Source organism: Cryptomeria japonica, chromosome 6 (assembly GCF_030272615.1).
Source record: "Cryptomeria japonica chromosome 6, Sugi_1.0, whole genome shotgun sequence".
Lineage (NCBI taxonomy): Eukaryota > Viridiplantae > Streptophyta > Pinopsida > Cupressales > Cupressaceae > Cryptomeria > Cryptomeria japonica.
Window position 1 is genome coordinate 633,181,121 of NC_081410.1, and position 16,667 is coordinate 633,197,787.

Consider the following 16,667-nt stretch of genomic DNA (forward strand, 5'->3'; position numbering starts at 1 on the left):
ATCCAGCCTCAGAGTGACATAATCAGATTACAATAATTTAGGGAACTAACCCCTGCACCAAGCTCCAACTCGGTGTTGTATAATGAAATAAAATTTTGATACAGTGATAGCAGCTAGTTGCAAATGAGTTCTGCAACACCCGATCAATGGATTTCTGTCAGTTAACAAACTCCTCTGCTTCATTCGTTCTCACACAACTAGTTATCAAATTACTCTCTCTAATCAATCACTGGTTACTCCTAGCCTCTCTTCTTTCTTTCTCAACCTCACACCACATTGTGCCACTTTTGGATGCCTTCTTGACCAATCACACCTCACCGGTTAGCTTGACTGTTAGAACTACAACAGTTTACCGGTTACTCTGTCTTTACCGGTTAGACCCTCTCACCGGTTTGCCTGCTAACTCACACTGCAACTTTCTCAGAATAAACTCTCAAGAAGCCAATCTTTCTCCTTGCTCAAGCTCTCTTCTCTCTCACACTTTGCATCAAGCATCAACTCATTCCAGACTCGAGCTCATATATTTATCTTTTAGGGTTCCCACCAAAACAATATACAAAGGTGTCATGTTAGGTTTTACCTTCACCAACTGGATCCGCATTAGATTTGATCCGTTCTTCTTTTTTGGAGAGATGATCTGCATGTCATCGATCAACACCAGCAACACCTCACATTCCAATGTGTTTTTTCTATATTTGGTTGTTTGCACCATGCTTTTTTGCATTTATTTGTCAAATGTCATTAATGGCTTAGTTGTTTCCTTCGACTAACAGTTACGAAGATTAGATTGTCTTGCAGGATCAGTTCAATCACTTGCCACCTTGTCTTCCTTGAGCTGCAACCTTCTACCATCCTTCCATGATTCGCGGGTTCTTCATAAAAGTTGAGCTGCTTACTGATTGTTACATCGATGAACACTTTACCGACCTCTGCATGATCACCACCCGGCTTCCACCTGTCATCCTTGTCGACATCCACCTATGCTTGGTTTTCTATGTCGGTTTGACATCCTTCACTGACCAAGATTGACTATCGGTTCAACTCACTTTACCAATATAACTTAACTTCACTAGTGGGCCTTCATACCTGCAAACCTCTTCTTTGTCAGTGGATCAACTTGGCCTTCCATCAAACATGTTGGTCCTACTACTCAATCCATTTACTGGCAGCATTAATCTTCTCTGAGTATACCAGTTCACATACTTCAGTTCTTCTTTTGCTTCCTTTTTTTGCCTTACCTGTGGTCCTTCTTTACCAGTTAATGATGCATTTCATATGTACTAGTAACATACATGTTTGTCTTCTTACACACTTTATCTTGCATACTGATTGACATCATAACTTACTTCACCCATACCAGTCACCATTACCTTCTCACCAGTGACCATTCCATACTGGTTAACATCAATGATAGCATAATACCAATAATGCCAACAGTTGAGTCATAGAAGTAATAGGTTAGGTCTAGGATTAAAATTAGCCAAAGTTGTCAATATTGTCAAAAATTGCTCAATACAACTTTTTGTGTTTAAAGGGGTGATTAGGTGTTGGCTAGTATTGAAAGTTCAAATTTTGGTTCTAACCATTGGGGAAGGCATGAATACCTTTAAATAAGCCTTTCCATGGCCTGAGTAAAGGTTGATGTGTATTGGGAAGAAGACAATCAATAAAAATTTCATTATTTACTACACTTTTCCTGAGAACTCCCACGTAACAGTTTGTTCAAACTCATTATTTTCCATTAAAATGCATTGATCCACCCCTGGAGTTGATTGTGCATTGAAGGACTATGAATCTTGTTTAATTTGTCTTTTGTGGCATTTGATTTCATTAAGATTTTGAAGAGATATCTTATCTTTTGTAAAAACTGTCCAAAACCCTACCTAGGGTTAACAGTGAACAATAAAAATGTAAAACTCTCTTGTTTTTCATTATTAGACCCTCAAAATGGATGGAATCATGTATTTTAGTGTACTCTTTCATTTTATATTGGTTGCAGGTCTCCATGATGTATTTTTCACGTGCCCATTGATGTCAAGTTGTTGTTTTGACAATGCACAGTTTGAAAACACGGAGTTTTCATGAAGATTTAAATGATATTAAAAAAACAAAGGTGTTGAAAGTAAAGAGAGGGATGAGTAGGGGTCCCCTTGGCATGATCCAAGTGTGAAATGAACAAGGAAGGCAATTAATCCATGGGAGTTATCAATGTCTTAAACCTTTGAGTTTGTTATCACAATCTGACAATGTGTTGCAAAATTACTGCATTTACACATTTAGAAGTGGATTTGGAGTTGGTTTGAGTGTCAAGGGTGTGTTAGGGTGGATCCCAATTGTCATAGTTTGTATTTGAAGGGTCATAAGAAAATAATAGTCCATTCAAACACGACTGTCCCTATCTAATACATGACTGTCCCAAAGCACGTTTGACTGTCCTAATAAGCAATGTGTTGATTGTGAATGAAGGGTAACCATGTTGGATGGTTGGGAGGGTAGAGAACCATTTTGTGTATGTTGAGAATCCTTCTTGGGATGTCTATGGAGTATATGTGTTGGGGTTATTCATTGTATGTTGGAATGGATTTTGGATTCCTAATTGGGTTAGTTGTTGAGAGAGTGACTAGTAGGGAGACTTATGGTGATTGGAGTATTGGAGGGTTTGGATTTGGGCTCATACAAGTTGAGGAGGGCTATTTGAGCATGTTCCAATGAGTGGATGAGGACTAAGAAGCAAGAGTAATATTTTTTATGTATTGTACCTTGTGAGTACTAATAGCCTTGTGAGGAGTCTTGTCAGGTTTAGAGGGTTATCACCTTATTGTATAGGTGAGTTGGGAGAAAGATCTTCCCTATTGGTTGAGTTTCTTCTGCATCAGTATATTATTTAGAAATAATTAGTAATTAATTAATAAATTGAATATTAATGAGGAATAAAATACATTTTCAAAATTATGAGAGTTTCCTCTACAACCTCTTTTTATTTTAAATATGGTTAATGGTGGGTCTTATAAATGCAAGACCAGTGTTAGCAATTTAAATATTAGGATAACATTAAGTGCATGATTTTTTATAAAATCAAGACTCCAATCTTAGATCCAAGAGAATCCTAAGGCATTTTTGCAAGGAAGCTAAAGTTGAGATAAAAAATGTTAGCACTTTTCCACCCAATAGATTTTTTATCATTCACTTGCATTAAGTCATGCACAGGTGGTAAGATGTCTACCAAGAATATAACCCAAACCAAACTCATTCCCTTTTACACTCATTCCTAGGGACCAACTCCAATCCTTTGTTTCATTTATTTCTTCTCAAGTGTTAGATCTACAACTTACATGATAATCCAAATCAAATGTACAAATTCCGAATCAATTTGTTAAAATGGCCCTAAATGCTTTTGATTTAAAATTTAAATATTGAATTTGATTACCTTCCTTTCATTGACCTATTATGCGTCTTGTTAAAGTGTGAATATTTTATACACACCCTTGTATTTGTATTTAAAATATAATCCTATTTCATATAAACATTTAGAATTTAACGTGTATTAGAATATTTCTTACACATATCAAGGAGTATCAAAGTATTGTTCATGTGATATTAGCACCTCCATTAACATTGTAAGTCATATTATTTGATTGTTTGTAGTTTTTTATCTTTGTACAAAACAATTGACTTAATATGCTAAGGGTTTGAATAAGGGACGTGTCTATTCTGCTCCAAAACCTTCAATTCATATAGCATGTTGTTGACAACTTAAAAAATTGTGGTCGTTCTTTTCAAAATCAACAGTTATAACAATCAACAACCTGCGTGTTATTGACTCCATACTGCGGTTTTGGAGCCAGAATAGATGCAACCTTGAATAGGGAACAACTTAATTCTTTGTTATTAGCAAACTTTGAACCACAACCAGTTTTTTGATGTAGAAAAAGGAATGTGCTCAAGGTGGATTAGGAGCAAATATTTGAACATATAGAAAGATTGTCTATATGCAAGAAGATCAGATCTACACTTTACACAAGTTGGATTTCGATTTGTGAGTGCTTAGTCAATCTTACAATTATAAAAATAACCCACATATTAATAGACAATGACTTCATAAATTCAAAAAGATTTGTTTTAATGTTATGAAACTTCCTAAATCTTAATAATTCACTTTCAAGACATTCTCTCTCAATATAAAAACCTCTACTTAATAACTAGATTTCTCTATTTATTTATTTAATTTTCCACATTTATTTAACACATTATTACAATTAGTTATGAACACAAGCCATCTTGATTTCTAAAGAAACTATTTGACTCTAATAATCAGATTATATATTAAAGGTTTCCTTTTCCCTCCCTTTCAAATGTCACTAATGCTATTTATTGTAAAATTTACATACGCCTTCATCCCCATGCACAAGTAACTAAATAATTGCTAATAAATTAAAATTTCTAAGTCCATCGCTGATATTATTTACATACACACACATAAATTTAAAAATACTGTCTGAGAATGAATCCAGCATAAATAATTCATTTACATACTGGCAATTATTAGAATACATTACCGTGAAAAATAGTTTACTACGATTATTATTTTAAAAGCTGGTTTCTTTTAAAGTGACAAAGACTTTACAAATATTTAACAAAGTAAAAAAGAATTTGTCCAAACATTGGACAGAAAATTGCTCAGGGTCTAACAGCAGTTAACAACAAATAAAAAAACATGCAAAGTATCACGGGCAGCGTAGATGTAACCATGCATGTGAGAAGTAGATGGAGCATTGTACACAACTAAAAACACACAACTTATTCACAGCTTAAAGAGCGGTTTGAACGATAAGTCAGTAATCCCAGTGGAGGAGAAATCCAAATTTACAAAGCAGAAGTAGCAGCGTGTATAAGATGCAAATCTTTGAATTTGGTACCCTTACCATTCCCTACAACTGAAACTGCGCTATTGTTAATACTCTTCAATCTGCCCTTTCCCAGATGATGCTCGCACAAATAATATCCCACAAGAGTCCTTTCAGAGCACCGCCAGCCCCTTCCATTCCTCCTCCTGCACTGAGATCCTGCGTGCACATTCTTATTATCTTCATCATCATCAGCTTTCACCTCGTTTCCCTTCATCTTAGGAAAAGTTTTTTTGGTGCAGTTCGACTTGCTTCTTTGCTTCTTCATGGCAGCACCCACACCCACATCGAAATCCTTCTCACACCCACCTGGTTTTTGCACACACAAACCGTCTTAAAGTTATTTTTCCTTAACATTCAAGCCTTACAATGGTATTACCCGTAATCTATATATAGGTTTGATTCTTAGGATGAAACTAGATCAACTACCTTCGCTTGTGATTAGTCTGAATTTATCCCCTCCAGTTTTCCTATCACTGAACAAATCCACAAGTAGGTATTACACGCCTATGATGTGATAATTCCAACAATCCACACAGTTGAGAAGCAACGTGAATAAATAAACAAATAAACAGTGCGGGGAGCGGGAGCGGGAGGGAAGTACCTCACAATCCCATCCCATACGTATGACGAGTTATCGCCTTCCCCGCTTTCCTGCACAGCACAAAATAAAACCCATAACGTTTTGAGTACACAGCGGAACCGACTTGAATTCCACATCCAATTAGATTCTTCCATCTCAGACGCTACCGCAAATAAACAATTTTTGAGACTATTAGATTCCCTCGGACTTGACGCTTGCCTATACGCAAGTGTTTCACGACCTCAGCTGTACCGGGCGGGCATTCAACACGAGGGTTTTCGTTTAATCCAAACATTGGGCGGCGATAGACGAGAGAGAAAAAACGCAAACAGTGATGTTATTTCTCAAAGCTACTAAAATTCTAAGTCAAACCCTATCAATATGTTCCATATATGTATATTTTCTGGTGTAACTCGAAAAAAGGATTAAATCGAAAAGAGGGTTTGTGGCAGCAAAATGCAAATGCACCCAGTTATTGCACTTTGGCTTCCATTTACACCTCCCATAAGACCTACACGCTATAGAAACCGTGAGCCCAAATTCGACGAGGCAGTGCACTACGGCTGGGTGCAGACAAATTATTCGTCTTTCTGCATGATTAAAATGCCCTTTCTTCACCCCAAACTGTAAATACCGCATATGCCCATCACTAATCTCATACTCGACCTATCGTTTCTGAAAAAAAATAATTCTCCAAAACACCCGTGTAATGCTTATTCTAGTGATCTACGCAGAATTGCATAAAAGGAGGAAGAGAGCTTACTAACCTGGAGAACCTGGGTTTCTGTGGTGCATCGAATCAGTGCATTCTTCCATTTGTGCAGCGGGCGAGACTGAATCTGAGCAATTTTTGCATGACCTTCTTGTTCCCCAAACTGGGCATGGGCCTGGACGTCCATGGCCGCCGCCAAGAGAGGGAAAAGAAACTGCTTTTCCTTGATCATCTGCTCCTCCTCGCGACTCGAACATGAGACGTCAGGGCGCTTCTCCATAGAAGTGGGCGACAAGGACAAGGATAACGCAGCAATGGAACGCTTTCGGATCCTCATGGCTTCTACTTACACACAAGACTCTCTTCTTCTGAAACGCTTTCGGGCCTTGCGCACAGGAAGATTAATTGCAGAACGATGAGAAAAACAAACGCATAGATAGGTAGCCCTCCCTTGCAAGGAATAAAACACCACACGCCAAATCCTTTCCCTTTTGCTCGCCCGATCGCACGTGTAGACCGGGCAACCGTTGGTCGCCGGTTAGTCCCGGGAAGTCTAGGGCCACCTCCTCTCAATCCAGCTCTACAGGCGGCCCACCGGTTGCTGCCTGTCAGTATTCAGTATTATTTAAAACTCGTCTGGGAGTTACCTAGCTTTTGTTCCGCCGAGCCCATTGCGCACCACACAAGATTATTATTTTATTTGGGATTGATATCACAAATAGTGAAAACCCATAACATACGGTCAGTACGTAAGTACTATTTATACCAATGAGCAAAACCACTTTTGAATTAGTAAGCTGTCGGACTCACGAGCAAGAAGATGCAATTGGTAGGGGACCAACCATCACCTCCTTTTCCAGGTTTTATATAGCTATCATTCTCCATATGAAATTTTCCCTCCTAGTCTTCTTTCTACAAACTTCAATCGTAAGACCCAAGTGGGCGCAACAAAGATAGAAAGAAATAATAATGACTTCAAAAAAATAATAACTAATTATAATTTAGGGATGAGGAAGAAGTTTTAATCTCAGATGGCAGGTGACAAACACCTTTTAACATTAAAATAATAGGAATCCACACTTCTTATTCTGATTACTAAAATCAATATTTTGAGGAATTTATAAAGGGTTAAATAGTTTTATTTAATTTATTAGTTTAAGTAAATAAAGTAGTTAGTAATATATTTGTACTAAAATTTATGGCAATATTTAAAGGTGACATGTAATTTAAATTTTAGAATTGTTATTATTTTGTTTGATGTATTTGATTTGTTTTTTAATAATTAAAATGCTTTTTCAATATCATTACATGATTCGTGATAATAATTTTTTTTTCACTTGTGCATGTGTTCTTTCAATCCCTCATGTTAGAAAAGAATCATATTCTTTATGGTACCATTTTCTACAAAAATTGACATTAATAATGCTTTTTTTGTACGACCTTTTTATAATAACCCTATTAATTAAATTAAAGATGTTGTCATCATGATTAAGAATCATTTTGTTTGACTTATTCTTTATTCAAATCAATAGATAAGAAAATCATACAACTTCAATGTCTCAAGAGTTAGCTACATCTAATGCTAATCTTATATTATTATTTTCTGTAAGTGTTTATATTGGGTCCTACATATAAGGTTATGAACCCAATGCAAATTCTTTTTCTAAAAAATTTTAGTAAATCACAAATAACAAGAGTCGCAACTCATTAATGTGGGGCATTCTTATTTCGTATTAATGTTAATTGTTAATGACACAATTTATTATCATATTATATGACTTCTTGGGGTCATGGTTATCTATCAAGATTTTGACACATATAATGAGATTATTTGATATTTATTTTGTGTGTATGTGTAGACACCTAACTATGTCCCTAGTATGCTCTTATCCTAACTGACCAAATGATTACATTACCTAGAAACAAATCCCCTTCACCTAATGTCCCCTACATTATTAAATAGTCTTGTATTTAAATTATTCCCTTTTCTATCTCACATAATTAAAATGATTTTATTATTATTTACACATATTTTCCTTATCACACATAGCTAAAATAAATTAAAATATTTATATTGTATGTTGAACACACCTTAGGATTGAGAGGGCGATGAATCAGTCTAGACCAAATACTTGAACTTTATTTCACAATTCATTGTCAATTTAACCTTAACCATATCAATAGCAATGAAAGAATAAAACAATGAATCGCCATGCACAAGAGAACACCAGATTTACATGGAAAACCCAAATTAGAAAAAACCATGGTGAGAGTCAACACATAATATATGAAAAGATAACAATATTGTTTTAGTGTAAGGAAATTAAAGTAGTGGAACAACATCCTACACTAACCTTGAGAGGAGAATGATGCAAAAACTGTTGGAATCCAAGAACACTGAGATTCTACTGGAGTGTTCAATTTTAAACCTATTATAACATGCGTTCACCAATCGGTAAACTGATACATATATAATTGAAAGAAGTAAAGCAATAAATAAGCCAATCACGCAAATGAATACCATAACACAGAGAATTATATGCAGAAAACCTCAAAGAGGAAAAACCACGGTGGGATTTGTGACCCACAATATCAATCCACTGGCCATATGAAAAGATATTATATAATATGGGGGCCTGCACATGCAGGAAGGCTTATAGCCTAGAGCACACTGCTCAACACAAAAGAGTCTCACTAACTACAGTCACTCTTGATAAGAAAACAAAAGACTGAACTCATTTAATGCATCTGCTATGCCTGATAGAGTTCTGGTTCAAGCTCTGACTATTCCGAATCTGAAACCCTAAACCCTTACTGAAATAACCTTCGCATTATAACATCCTCAATTACAATCATTTCCCTCATCTTAACATCTCTCTCATTACACAAAATGGTCTAATCAACTGACCTATATACCCTTACAATCCTTCATGACTCTTGTCAGATTACATAGATAATTATAAAATAAATATAAATGTCGACTCATTACATCTATACATGAATATCAAAACAAATTGTTGATTTTTGGATCTCCAAATGATGTCAGCCTCCTATACCAGTACCCATAGAATCCTTCCTACCGGTGAAGATGCATGTCGGTGTCGGTGAAGTGTCTGTCGGTGAAGAACCAAACCAAAGAATGAAGCTGGAACATGTTGCTATCAATGACAACATATGAAACCAATCAAAAGAGTGTCAATTGCCAACAATCTCCCTCTTTGGCATTGATGGCAACACTCATGTGAAAAATGATAATGGTTTCCATCTGGCAGTTTCACCTTGAGATTGCTCCCCCTGAGCTAAATATCCATCTGTGATCATGATCTGTACAAATACTCCAAATCTCCTGATGTTAAAAATATATTTTTCATTTATACCTCCCCCTTTGACATCAATTCCAAAAACATACCAAAAACCGAGACAGATAATGAAAGTCTATACAAAGAATATGTCCCAAAACACCTTGCGGGAGCTGAATATACTTGAAAATTTTGGGATAGGCTTCCTCCAAAAGCTCTAGATAAGTGTCCCAACTAGATTTGAATGTGCTAGATATTGATACAAGTCCATTAAGCATGTGAGCATAGGACTCTTTCTCTTTAAGCTCTGCTAGTGTGGGCTTACCAGCCATATCAATGCATTCCTTCTTATGTACACTCAAGGAGTCCAACCGGGGACTCACCAATCCTCTGAGCCCTTTAGCTCTCCTAATAATTTTATCTTTTTCCCTTTCAAGAGCTGAAACTTGAGCTTCTAATACCAAAATATGTCCATCAATAGATGTAGTCAAAGAATTGGAGCCATCAAAAGAATTGACTATACCTACAATTTTCTCCTAAGAATTCTTAATCCCTTTATCTATATCTACAGTAAGTAACCCTTTGTTACAATATACTCTGTAAATATTGGTACATTGCCTTAAAGCATTATCAATTAACTTTAGTTTGCCAGAAATCTCTTTCTTCTTTGATTCAATCATCTGACTCTTAGCTTGTATGAATCTCTCCAATGCCTACCGGTTAGATATCTGTTGTAAAGATTAAAAATCCTTAGAAATGTGCTCAATAATTATTTTGTGCTTGCCGGATGGGATTGCTCCTTTGTCAGAATGGCACTCCGGGACAAGTCTGTGCAAAATTGGAATTGATTGATCAATAATTCCTTTGTCCATTGATCCTTCCTTCATCATCTTCTGAGTAGCCATCATCATGAGCTCAGTAGAACTCATCTCAGTTATGCTCTTCTTCTCTATCAGGGAGGTGTCAATTGACAACAATGATGTGCTCGCTATCGGTTCCCTGCTAGATTCCTCTCCCTTCTCCTCTGATGATTTATTAACTTTAATAACTTCCTCTATTGCACCAGTGGCTTCGTTACTTGGTGCAGTATCAATTACTATCAGTTCCTCCTTATGAACTCTTTCCTTAACCTATACATTCTAATCCAGAGGACTATTGTCCTCAACATTTGTAACCTGTACATTCTGTGAATCTGTCGGTATCTCTACATTTACCGATATCACCTCTATGTCATGTACATTAGATTCTATCGGGGGCTCTACATCCAATGCCTTAGTATCTTTCAAATTTGTAAATGAGGTACTCATTATCACAAAGCTTGCACCCTTGCTGAGCTATCAACTCAGTAACCTTGTGAAACATGGCAACAACCCCAAAGTGTGGGACCTTGCGCAAGGGGGTTGAACCTCCAGAGAAGGATGGCTTCCTTCTCAATCTAAGTGTAGGTATTGAACCAATTCAACACCTCAAATTTTACTTCTAAACTACCCTAACAGCTTACAATGGAAAAGGGAAGAGAGAAATGCTTAAAATGAAAGGAGTCGATGTACCAAGATAAGAGATTGTTCCTCTCCCCACCTGAAATGGCACAAGGAATCAAATGAAATACCTAAGAGATGCACAAACTTCAGTTGCATGAGTGACCGAAATGCATGTATGGAGGTTAAAATTTGCTAAGTGTCAAGAGGGGAGAAGGATTCCCACAAGTCACACTCAGAAAGAAAGTTAACACAACATATATGGAGAGAAGAGCCACAAAGCATACACCCATGATGAAGGTAATGAAACATGCACATCACGCATAAGTTGAAGGAAGGAAAGAATGTAATTTCAATTCATTCAAAGGCCAAAGGCCAAACTTACAGTTGCAGAAATGCAAAAACAATTACAAGTCTTCAAGAGAAGAGAAAGAGCATAGGAAATCTCAAGGCAGCAAGAAGAGAACCCTTTATAATGAGGCTTAAAATCCTTATATGGAAAAATAGTTACAAGGGCGATCATGACCTCTGCATGCTAGTTTGGAAGTGTAGGGAAGTGCATGCACCTAAAATTGTGTACATACAAGCAACCTAGGCATACCCACAAAAGGAAACCCTGAGAAGGTGGATTGACTGACCTTCCAAAGTCAAAGTATGCATACATGACATAAGTCACCACACCAAGCATGGCCCCATACCTCCCTTGATGGAAATCTTGCCAAAAACATTAAATGCGCCCTTGTGGCTCCACAAAAGAAAGAGCATAAATCACCAAAACTGTCGGAGCATTTAAAGCCTTGAGTGTCAATCACGCCATCCACAAGTATCACTAATCAAAAAGAATTCTGGGGACTTTGAAAACTCAGGTTCTCGAAGTTGGGAAGACAAGGAAAGAACTTCAGAACCTTAGGGTTTCAGAGTTCCGGGGAAGAGGAAAGAAACGCGGTAGGGAACTTCAGAACCTCGGGGTTCTAGAGTTCTGAAGAACTAGAAAAAGGATAAGGAAGGAACTTCGGAACCTCGAGGTTCCGGAGTTCAAGGGAAGGTAGAGAGAAAAGGCAAGAAGGTAAGGAACTTCGAAACCTTAGGGTTTCGGAGTTCTGGGAAGGAAGAAAGGTAAGCAAGGCAAAGAACTTCGGAAACTCGGGGTTCTGGAGTTATAGAGAAAGGAAGGAAGAAAGGCTAGGAGGGAACTTTGTGGTTCTGAAGTTCCAGAGAAGGAAATGGAAAGGAACTTCCGAACCTTGAGGTTTCGGAGTTCCAAGGAACTGAGAAGGAAAGAAAAGGAAAAGGCGGAACTACGCAAAGGAACTTCAGAACCTCGGGTTTTCAGAGTTCCGAGGAAGGGAAGAAGAAAAGAAAGGAACTTTGGAACCTCAGAGTTCCATAGTTTCGAGGGAACTAAAGAGAAAGGGAAAGAAAGAGAGGAACCTCGGAAACTCAGGCTTTCAAAGTTTTGGGAAAAGAAAGGAGAGGTAGTAAAGGGAATGAACTTTGGAACCTTGGGGTTCCAGAGTTCCGGAGAAAGAAGAAAATGAAGAGGGAAATTCGGAACCTCGGGGTTCCGGAGTTCTAGAGAAGGAAAAGCGAGAAAAGGCAAAGGGAAAGAACCTCGGAACCTCAGGGTTCCAGGGTTCCGGGGAAGGAAGAAAAGGACAAGGGAGAAACTTCCTCTAGATGAGGCAACACTTCACACTTCATGATTCCTCTACTTTCTCCATGGATCATATCTTTGATTAGTTCTTACTGATGGACCAAGGGTGTCATAGAATAAAAATAGTACCCATTATACTTTTGTCTTTCCCTTCAACTGTGATGTCACTAGTGTTAGTTTTAGCTTTCGGTGAAGTGTAGAAACCAAGGTTGTCAATAAAGAATTGAACCCATGCCTTGTGGGTCTCACTGATTATTTCATTAACCCTACCTGACATAAGACTAACTATCTTGTGCTTTCTTCGAAACATTGTTTTGTCTGCAACTTCAAGTGTCATATCCAACTCATTTGGAGTAATAGATCCACAAGTAGTTAATAATTCTTGAATTTTTATGTGCTTATCCTCCTCCATATCTATTAATCTCCTAGCATATAGGTTGTCATATAGTTGTGTCGGTCTTTTCTTCTATATTTCTAACAAAGATTTCTTAAATATATCTAGGTAGAACAAAACTGCTTCCTCAATTTCTCTATGCTCATCATCATCTAAGTGCTCATAATAGAATTGTACATTTTTCAACATACCATCCTTGGTGATTTCATCTACCAATTCAGCACAAGTCTTGGGAGGGATTATAGTTACATTACCAGATACAATAGAAAGGTTTGTGTCATCCATCTTCTTTCTTCTGCCAGTACCGAATGGAGCATAGGGTGTTTGAGATGTTTCCTTTGGAGCTCTTTTATTTTCGGGTTTTCTTGTCAGTGCCTTGATTGTGACCTTCCTTATCAGTTGCTCCCTTGCTTCCTCCTTAGACTCCTCACCTTTCTTCCTCAATACCCTCTTGAATGCTAAAGGTGTGTCATCTTCAGTTCCAGAGTCTGATGGAATAGGCTCAATGAAGATTTAAGTCTATTTCCTCTTCCTTCCTTTTGTCAAAACAACATCCATTAAGGCCTTGATGTCTTGGGATACTTGTTCAACAAATTTTCTGCCCTTGTCTTGTTGTTTCTCCCTCTTCTTCCGATTGAATTCAGTTTGAACCTCTTGCTTCTTCTGTTTCATAGTACCGAAGGATTTTTTAGCCTCATCAATAGGAGCATCAATTAAGATCTTAGCATAAGGATCCAAAATCTTAGCATCAACTTCATATCCCATCTCCTCTATCCATATCTTTTGGGGTTTGACTGCTTCCTAATAGACTTATAAAGCACTGAGAGGGGGGGGGGGTGAATCAGTGACAGCAAAAACAATACCACTTTGAATACACACTGTTAAAGATACTTAACCAATTTACTTAATACTATGCATGCAATCCAAAATGATATTAAAGCATCCACAACAAGTAAAACATCCACCATAACACAAGATTTTATACGTGGAAACCCCAACTGGGAAAAACCACGGTGAGATGGGACTCACAAGTGGAAATAGGTAGTTGTCTGGTTAAGGTCTACAAAAGTGCTCTGCTAGGAGTGAATCCTATTAAAGATCCCAAAGCTCTATTAGGAGCTATACCCTATTAGGAGTAACCTCAGTAGAGGATTTCAAATCTAAACTAATGGATCACCTTGCTAGAGGATTTGTACAATGAAGCTTGTTAGAGCTTACTTGGTTAGGGGATTTGACTGTTGTAGTGATTAGAAAACAACAGGTGGTGTGATCTAGAAGTAGCACAACTTACTTGAATAGATCCTCTTCTGCTCACTCAAAACTACATCACCAACATACTCTGCAATGCCTTCAACAACTTAACACTTCTATCTTGCATCATAAAAATATAGTTCATCATAATGTCATTATATAGAAATTATATTTCATGTCAGCTCAGGAATCATATCACAATTTCCTAAGTGTAGTGTATCTGGACAATCTAACATAACTCATCACAGATTGCCGCCAAATCTGTCGGTTAGGGATACCTCATCATGACTGGTGATAACTCATCACACAATCAGTGAAACTAGTTGGAACATCAATATTGGTTAAGAGCCAACCTCTTCCAACTCATAGACCGATTGTCCTCCTTTTGATTCTTTGATGGTCTCCGCTGAATCTCCATGCTAGTGTCAAGCCATTCTTGTATATATCGGTTGTCTACATATACCAGTTAGACACCCTCTAAACCGTTTGAACTTAATTATACATATAATACCGGTTTTGCAATACAAAGACTTAGGAGTAATACCAATTTGTCTTAACTAAGATGACTATGACAATGTGAACATATGTGTGTGTATACATGTGCCATCAATGACAACACATGAAGTCATCCATTACAATCATCATCAAGCCAACAATCTCCCCCTTTGGCATTGATGGCAATGCTTTTTAGAAAATTTTACAACTTTACAACTAACTGTGCTTACAAAAAAAACATACTTGGACTCCCCCTTAACAATACATACAAAATTTTACAACACACACATATTTCTACTCCCCCTTTGACAACACTGCCAAATTGAAAAGTAAAATACATATATATTATAGCAAAATTTGCATCAAAAAATTACATATACAAAAATTTAAAAGTATTTATGAAAGAGTGTTCACTACAATTTTCAAGAAAATGTCACTGAAAGTGATCTTCTTATAAGAAAACTCATTTTCCCATGTTTCCAATAAGGTTTCATTTATCTCAGTGGTTGTCATAACCTGTGCAACGAATTCTTCCATCACATCTACTATGCTCATTTCTAGAGTTCCAAAACTGCTTCTGCATACCTGTATGCCTGTTGTAAGATGTCCACTTTGGGTCTCAACTGGTTCTTTAGCTCTTTTAAGGATCGGAGTTTCTTAGCCTGTTCATAATCATAGACATCTAACCAATTTTGTAAATAATCATCTGATTTTCCAAAAGCTAAGGCTGAATCCTGTAAAGGTATGTAGGTAGTACATATCCTTTCCAGATCCTATTCTGTCTCTTCTCACCTCTTAATAAAATCAGCATAGAAAAATAAAACATTAGATGTATAGGCTAGTATCCTTCCTCCAGTTTTAATAGCAGTCCTCAAAAGGTCTTTATTCAGGGATAAAGCAATCTTCCCTATATCAATATATTTCATTATTTGCTATCCTCTTTTCTTTCTGTAATTCTTCTCAGCTAAAGTTTGAGCATCTTCAAGAGACTTCAGTTGGTCAAAAGCATCAGCAACCAACTGGCTAAGCTTGCCAATAGGAGTTGACAAGTTTCCAATGTCTGTTTCCGATAGAAGACTTGACAGAATCTCAATGACAGTTTGAATTTTTTCTGCTTCCTTCCTCTGCTCTTTCAATCTTTTCTTCTGAGCTCTAGATTGCATCACTATTGCAATTTCCATGAGGTCAGATGCACTCATATTATATACATCTATAGTCCCTTTGATTCATATTGATTCATCCTCGTCATCAATTTGCTACTTAACAATTTCTTTTTCCTTTTCATCTACTATCTTCTCATCTGTTTTCTCTTTCTCTTCCTCCTTTTTTTGTTCAAATGCCTTCACTTCAACCTCTTCTTTAGGTTTCTCTTTCTCTTTTTCTTCCTTTGTTTGTTTCTTTTGAGTAACTGTTGTAACCGATGGCAATTGATTTTCCACTTGGTGTTCTTTTTCCGGTGGAGGTTGAATATCCACACTAGGTTGAATTACTGGTGCTTCAACTACTTTTTCCTGTGTAACAATAATGACCGGAGGCTGTAATGGTTGCATAACTAGTTCAATAATATTACCAAATAAATCAATGGTGTCCTGAATATTATCTACAAAGATAAGTAATAGAAAATTAGTGTCATCCTTATTCTTAATAGGATAGACAATATCTGGTGCAATAATTTATTCTTCATCTAACTCTGGTTGTGCTTCAGTCTCTGTTTGATCAGTTTTATGAGGCTTCATCTACTCATGCATCCTTTGAATATTTCTAGCTATCCGATGAGTTTCAACTTCAACAAATTGTACCTTTTCATTCATTAACATCAATCTTCTTGCCTTAAAATGAAACTGTCCTTTGAAATTATTAAGCAATGCTAATAATTCATCTCTAGACAATATAGGAA

General features: G+C 36.9%; 1 protein-coding gene across 1 annotated transcript; it reads right to left on the reverse strand.

Annotated features, from left to right (window-relative positions):
• Nucleotides 1–4,629: 4,629 nt before the first annotated feature.
• On the reverse strand, nt 4,630–6,772 carry LOC131068673 (uncharacterized). The gene is made up of 4 exons (XM_058003913.2): nt 6,255–6,772; nt 5,509–5,558; nt 5,334–5,380; nt 4,630–5,213 (listed from the first exon to the last, which is right to left on the reverse strand). Exons 1-4 carry the CDS (start codon nt 6,534–6,536, stop codon nt 4,864–4,866), a joined length of 729 nt encoding a protein of 242 aa, XP_057859896.1. The 5' UTR covers nt 6,537–6,772; the 3' UTR covers nt 4,630–4,863.
• Nucleotides 6,773–16,667: the final 9,895 nt, after the last annotated feature.

What these genes read in the sequence shown, in the direction of transcription:
- LOC131068673 (XM_058003913.2), bottom strand. Translation starts at nt 6,536, where the DNA reads ATGAGGATCCGAAAGCGTTCCATTGCTGCGTTATCCTTGTCCTTGTCG. An exon ending in CAGAAACCCAGGTTCTCCAG is followed by an intron (nt 5,559 to 6,254) that starts GTTAGTAAGCTC and finishes TGTGCTGTGCAG; the next exon opens with GAAAGCGGGGAAGGCGATAA. An exon ending in CAGACTAATCACAAGCGAAG is followed by an intron (nt 5,214 to 5,333) that starts GTAGTTGATCTA and finishes TGCAAAAACCAG; the next exon opens with GTGGGTGTGAGAAGGATTTC.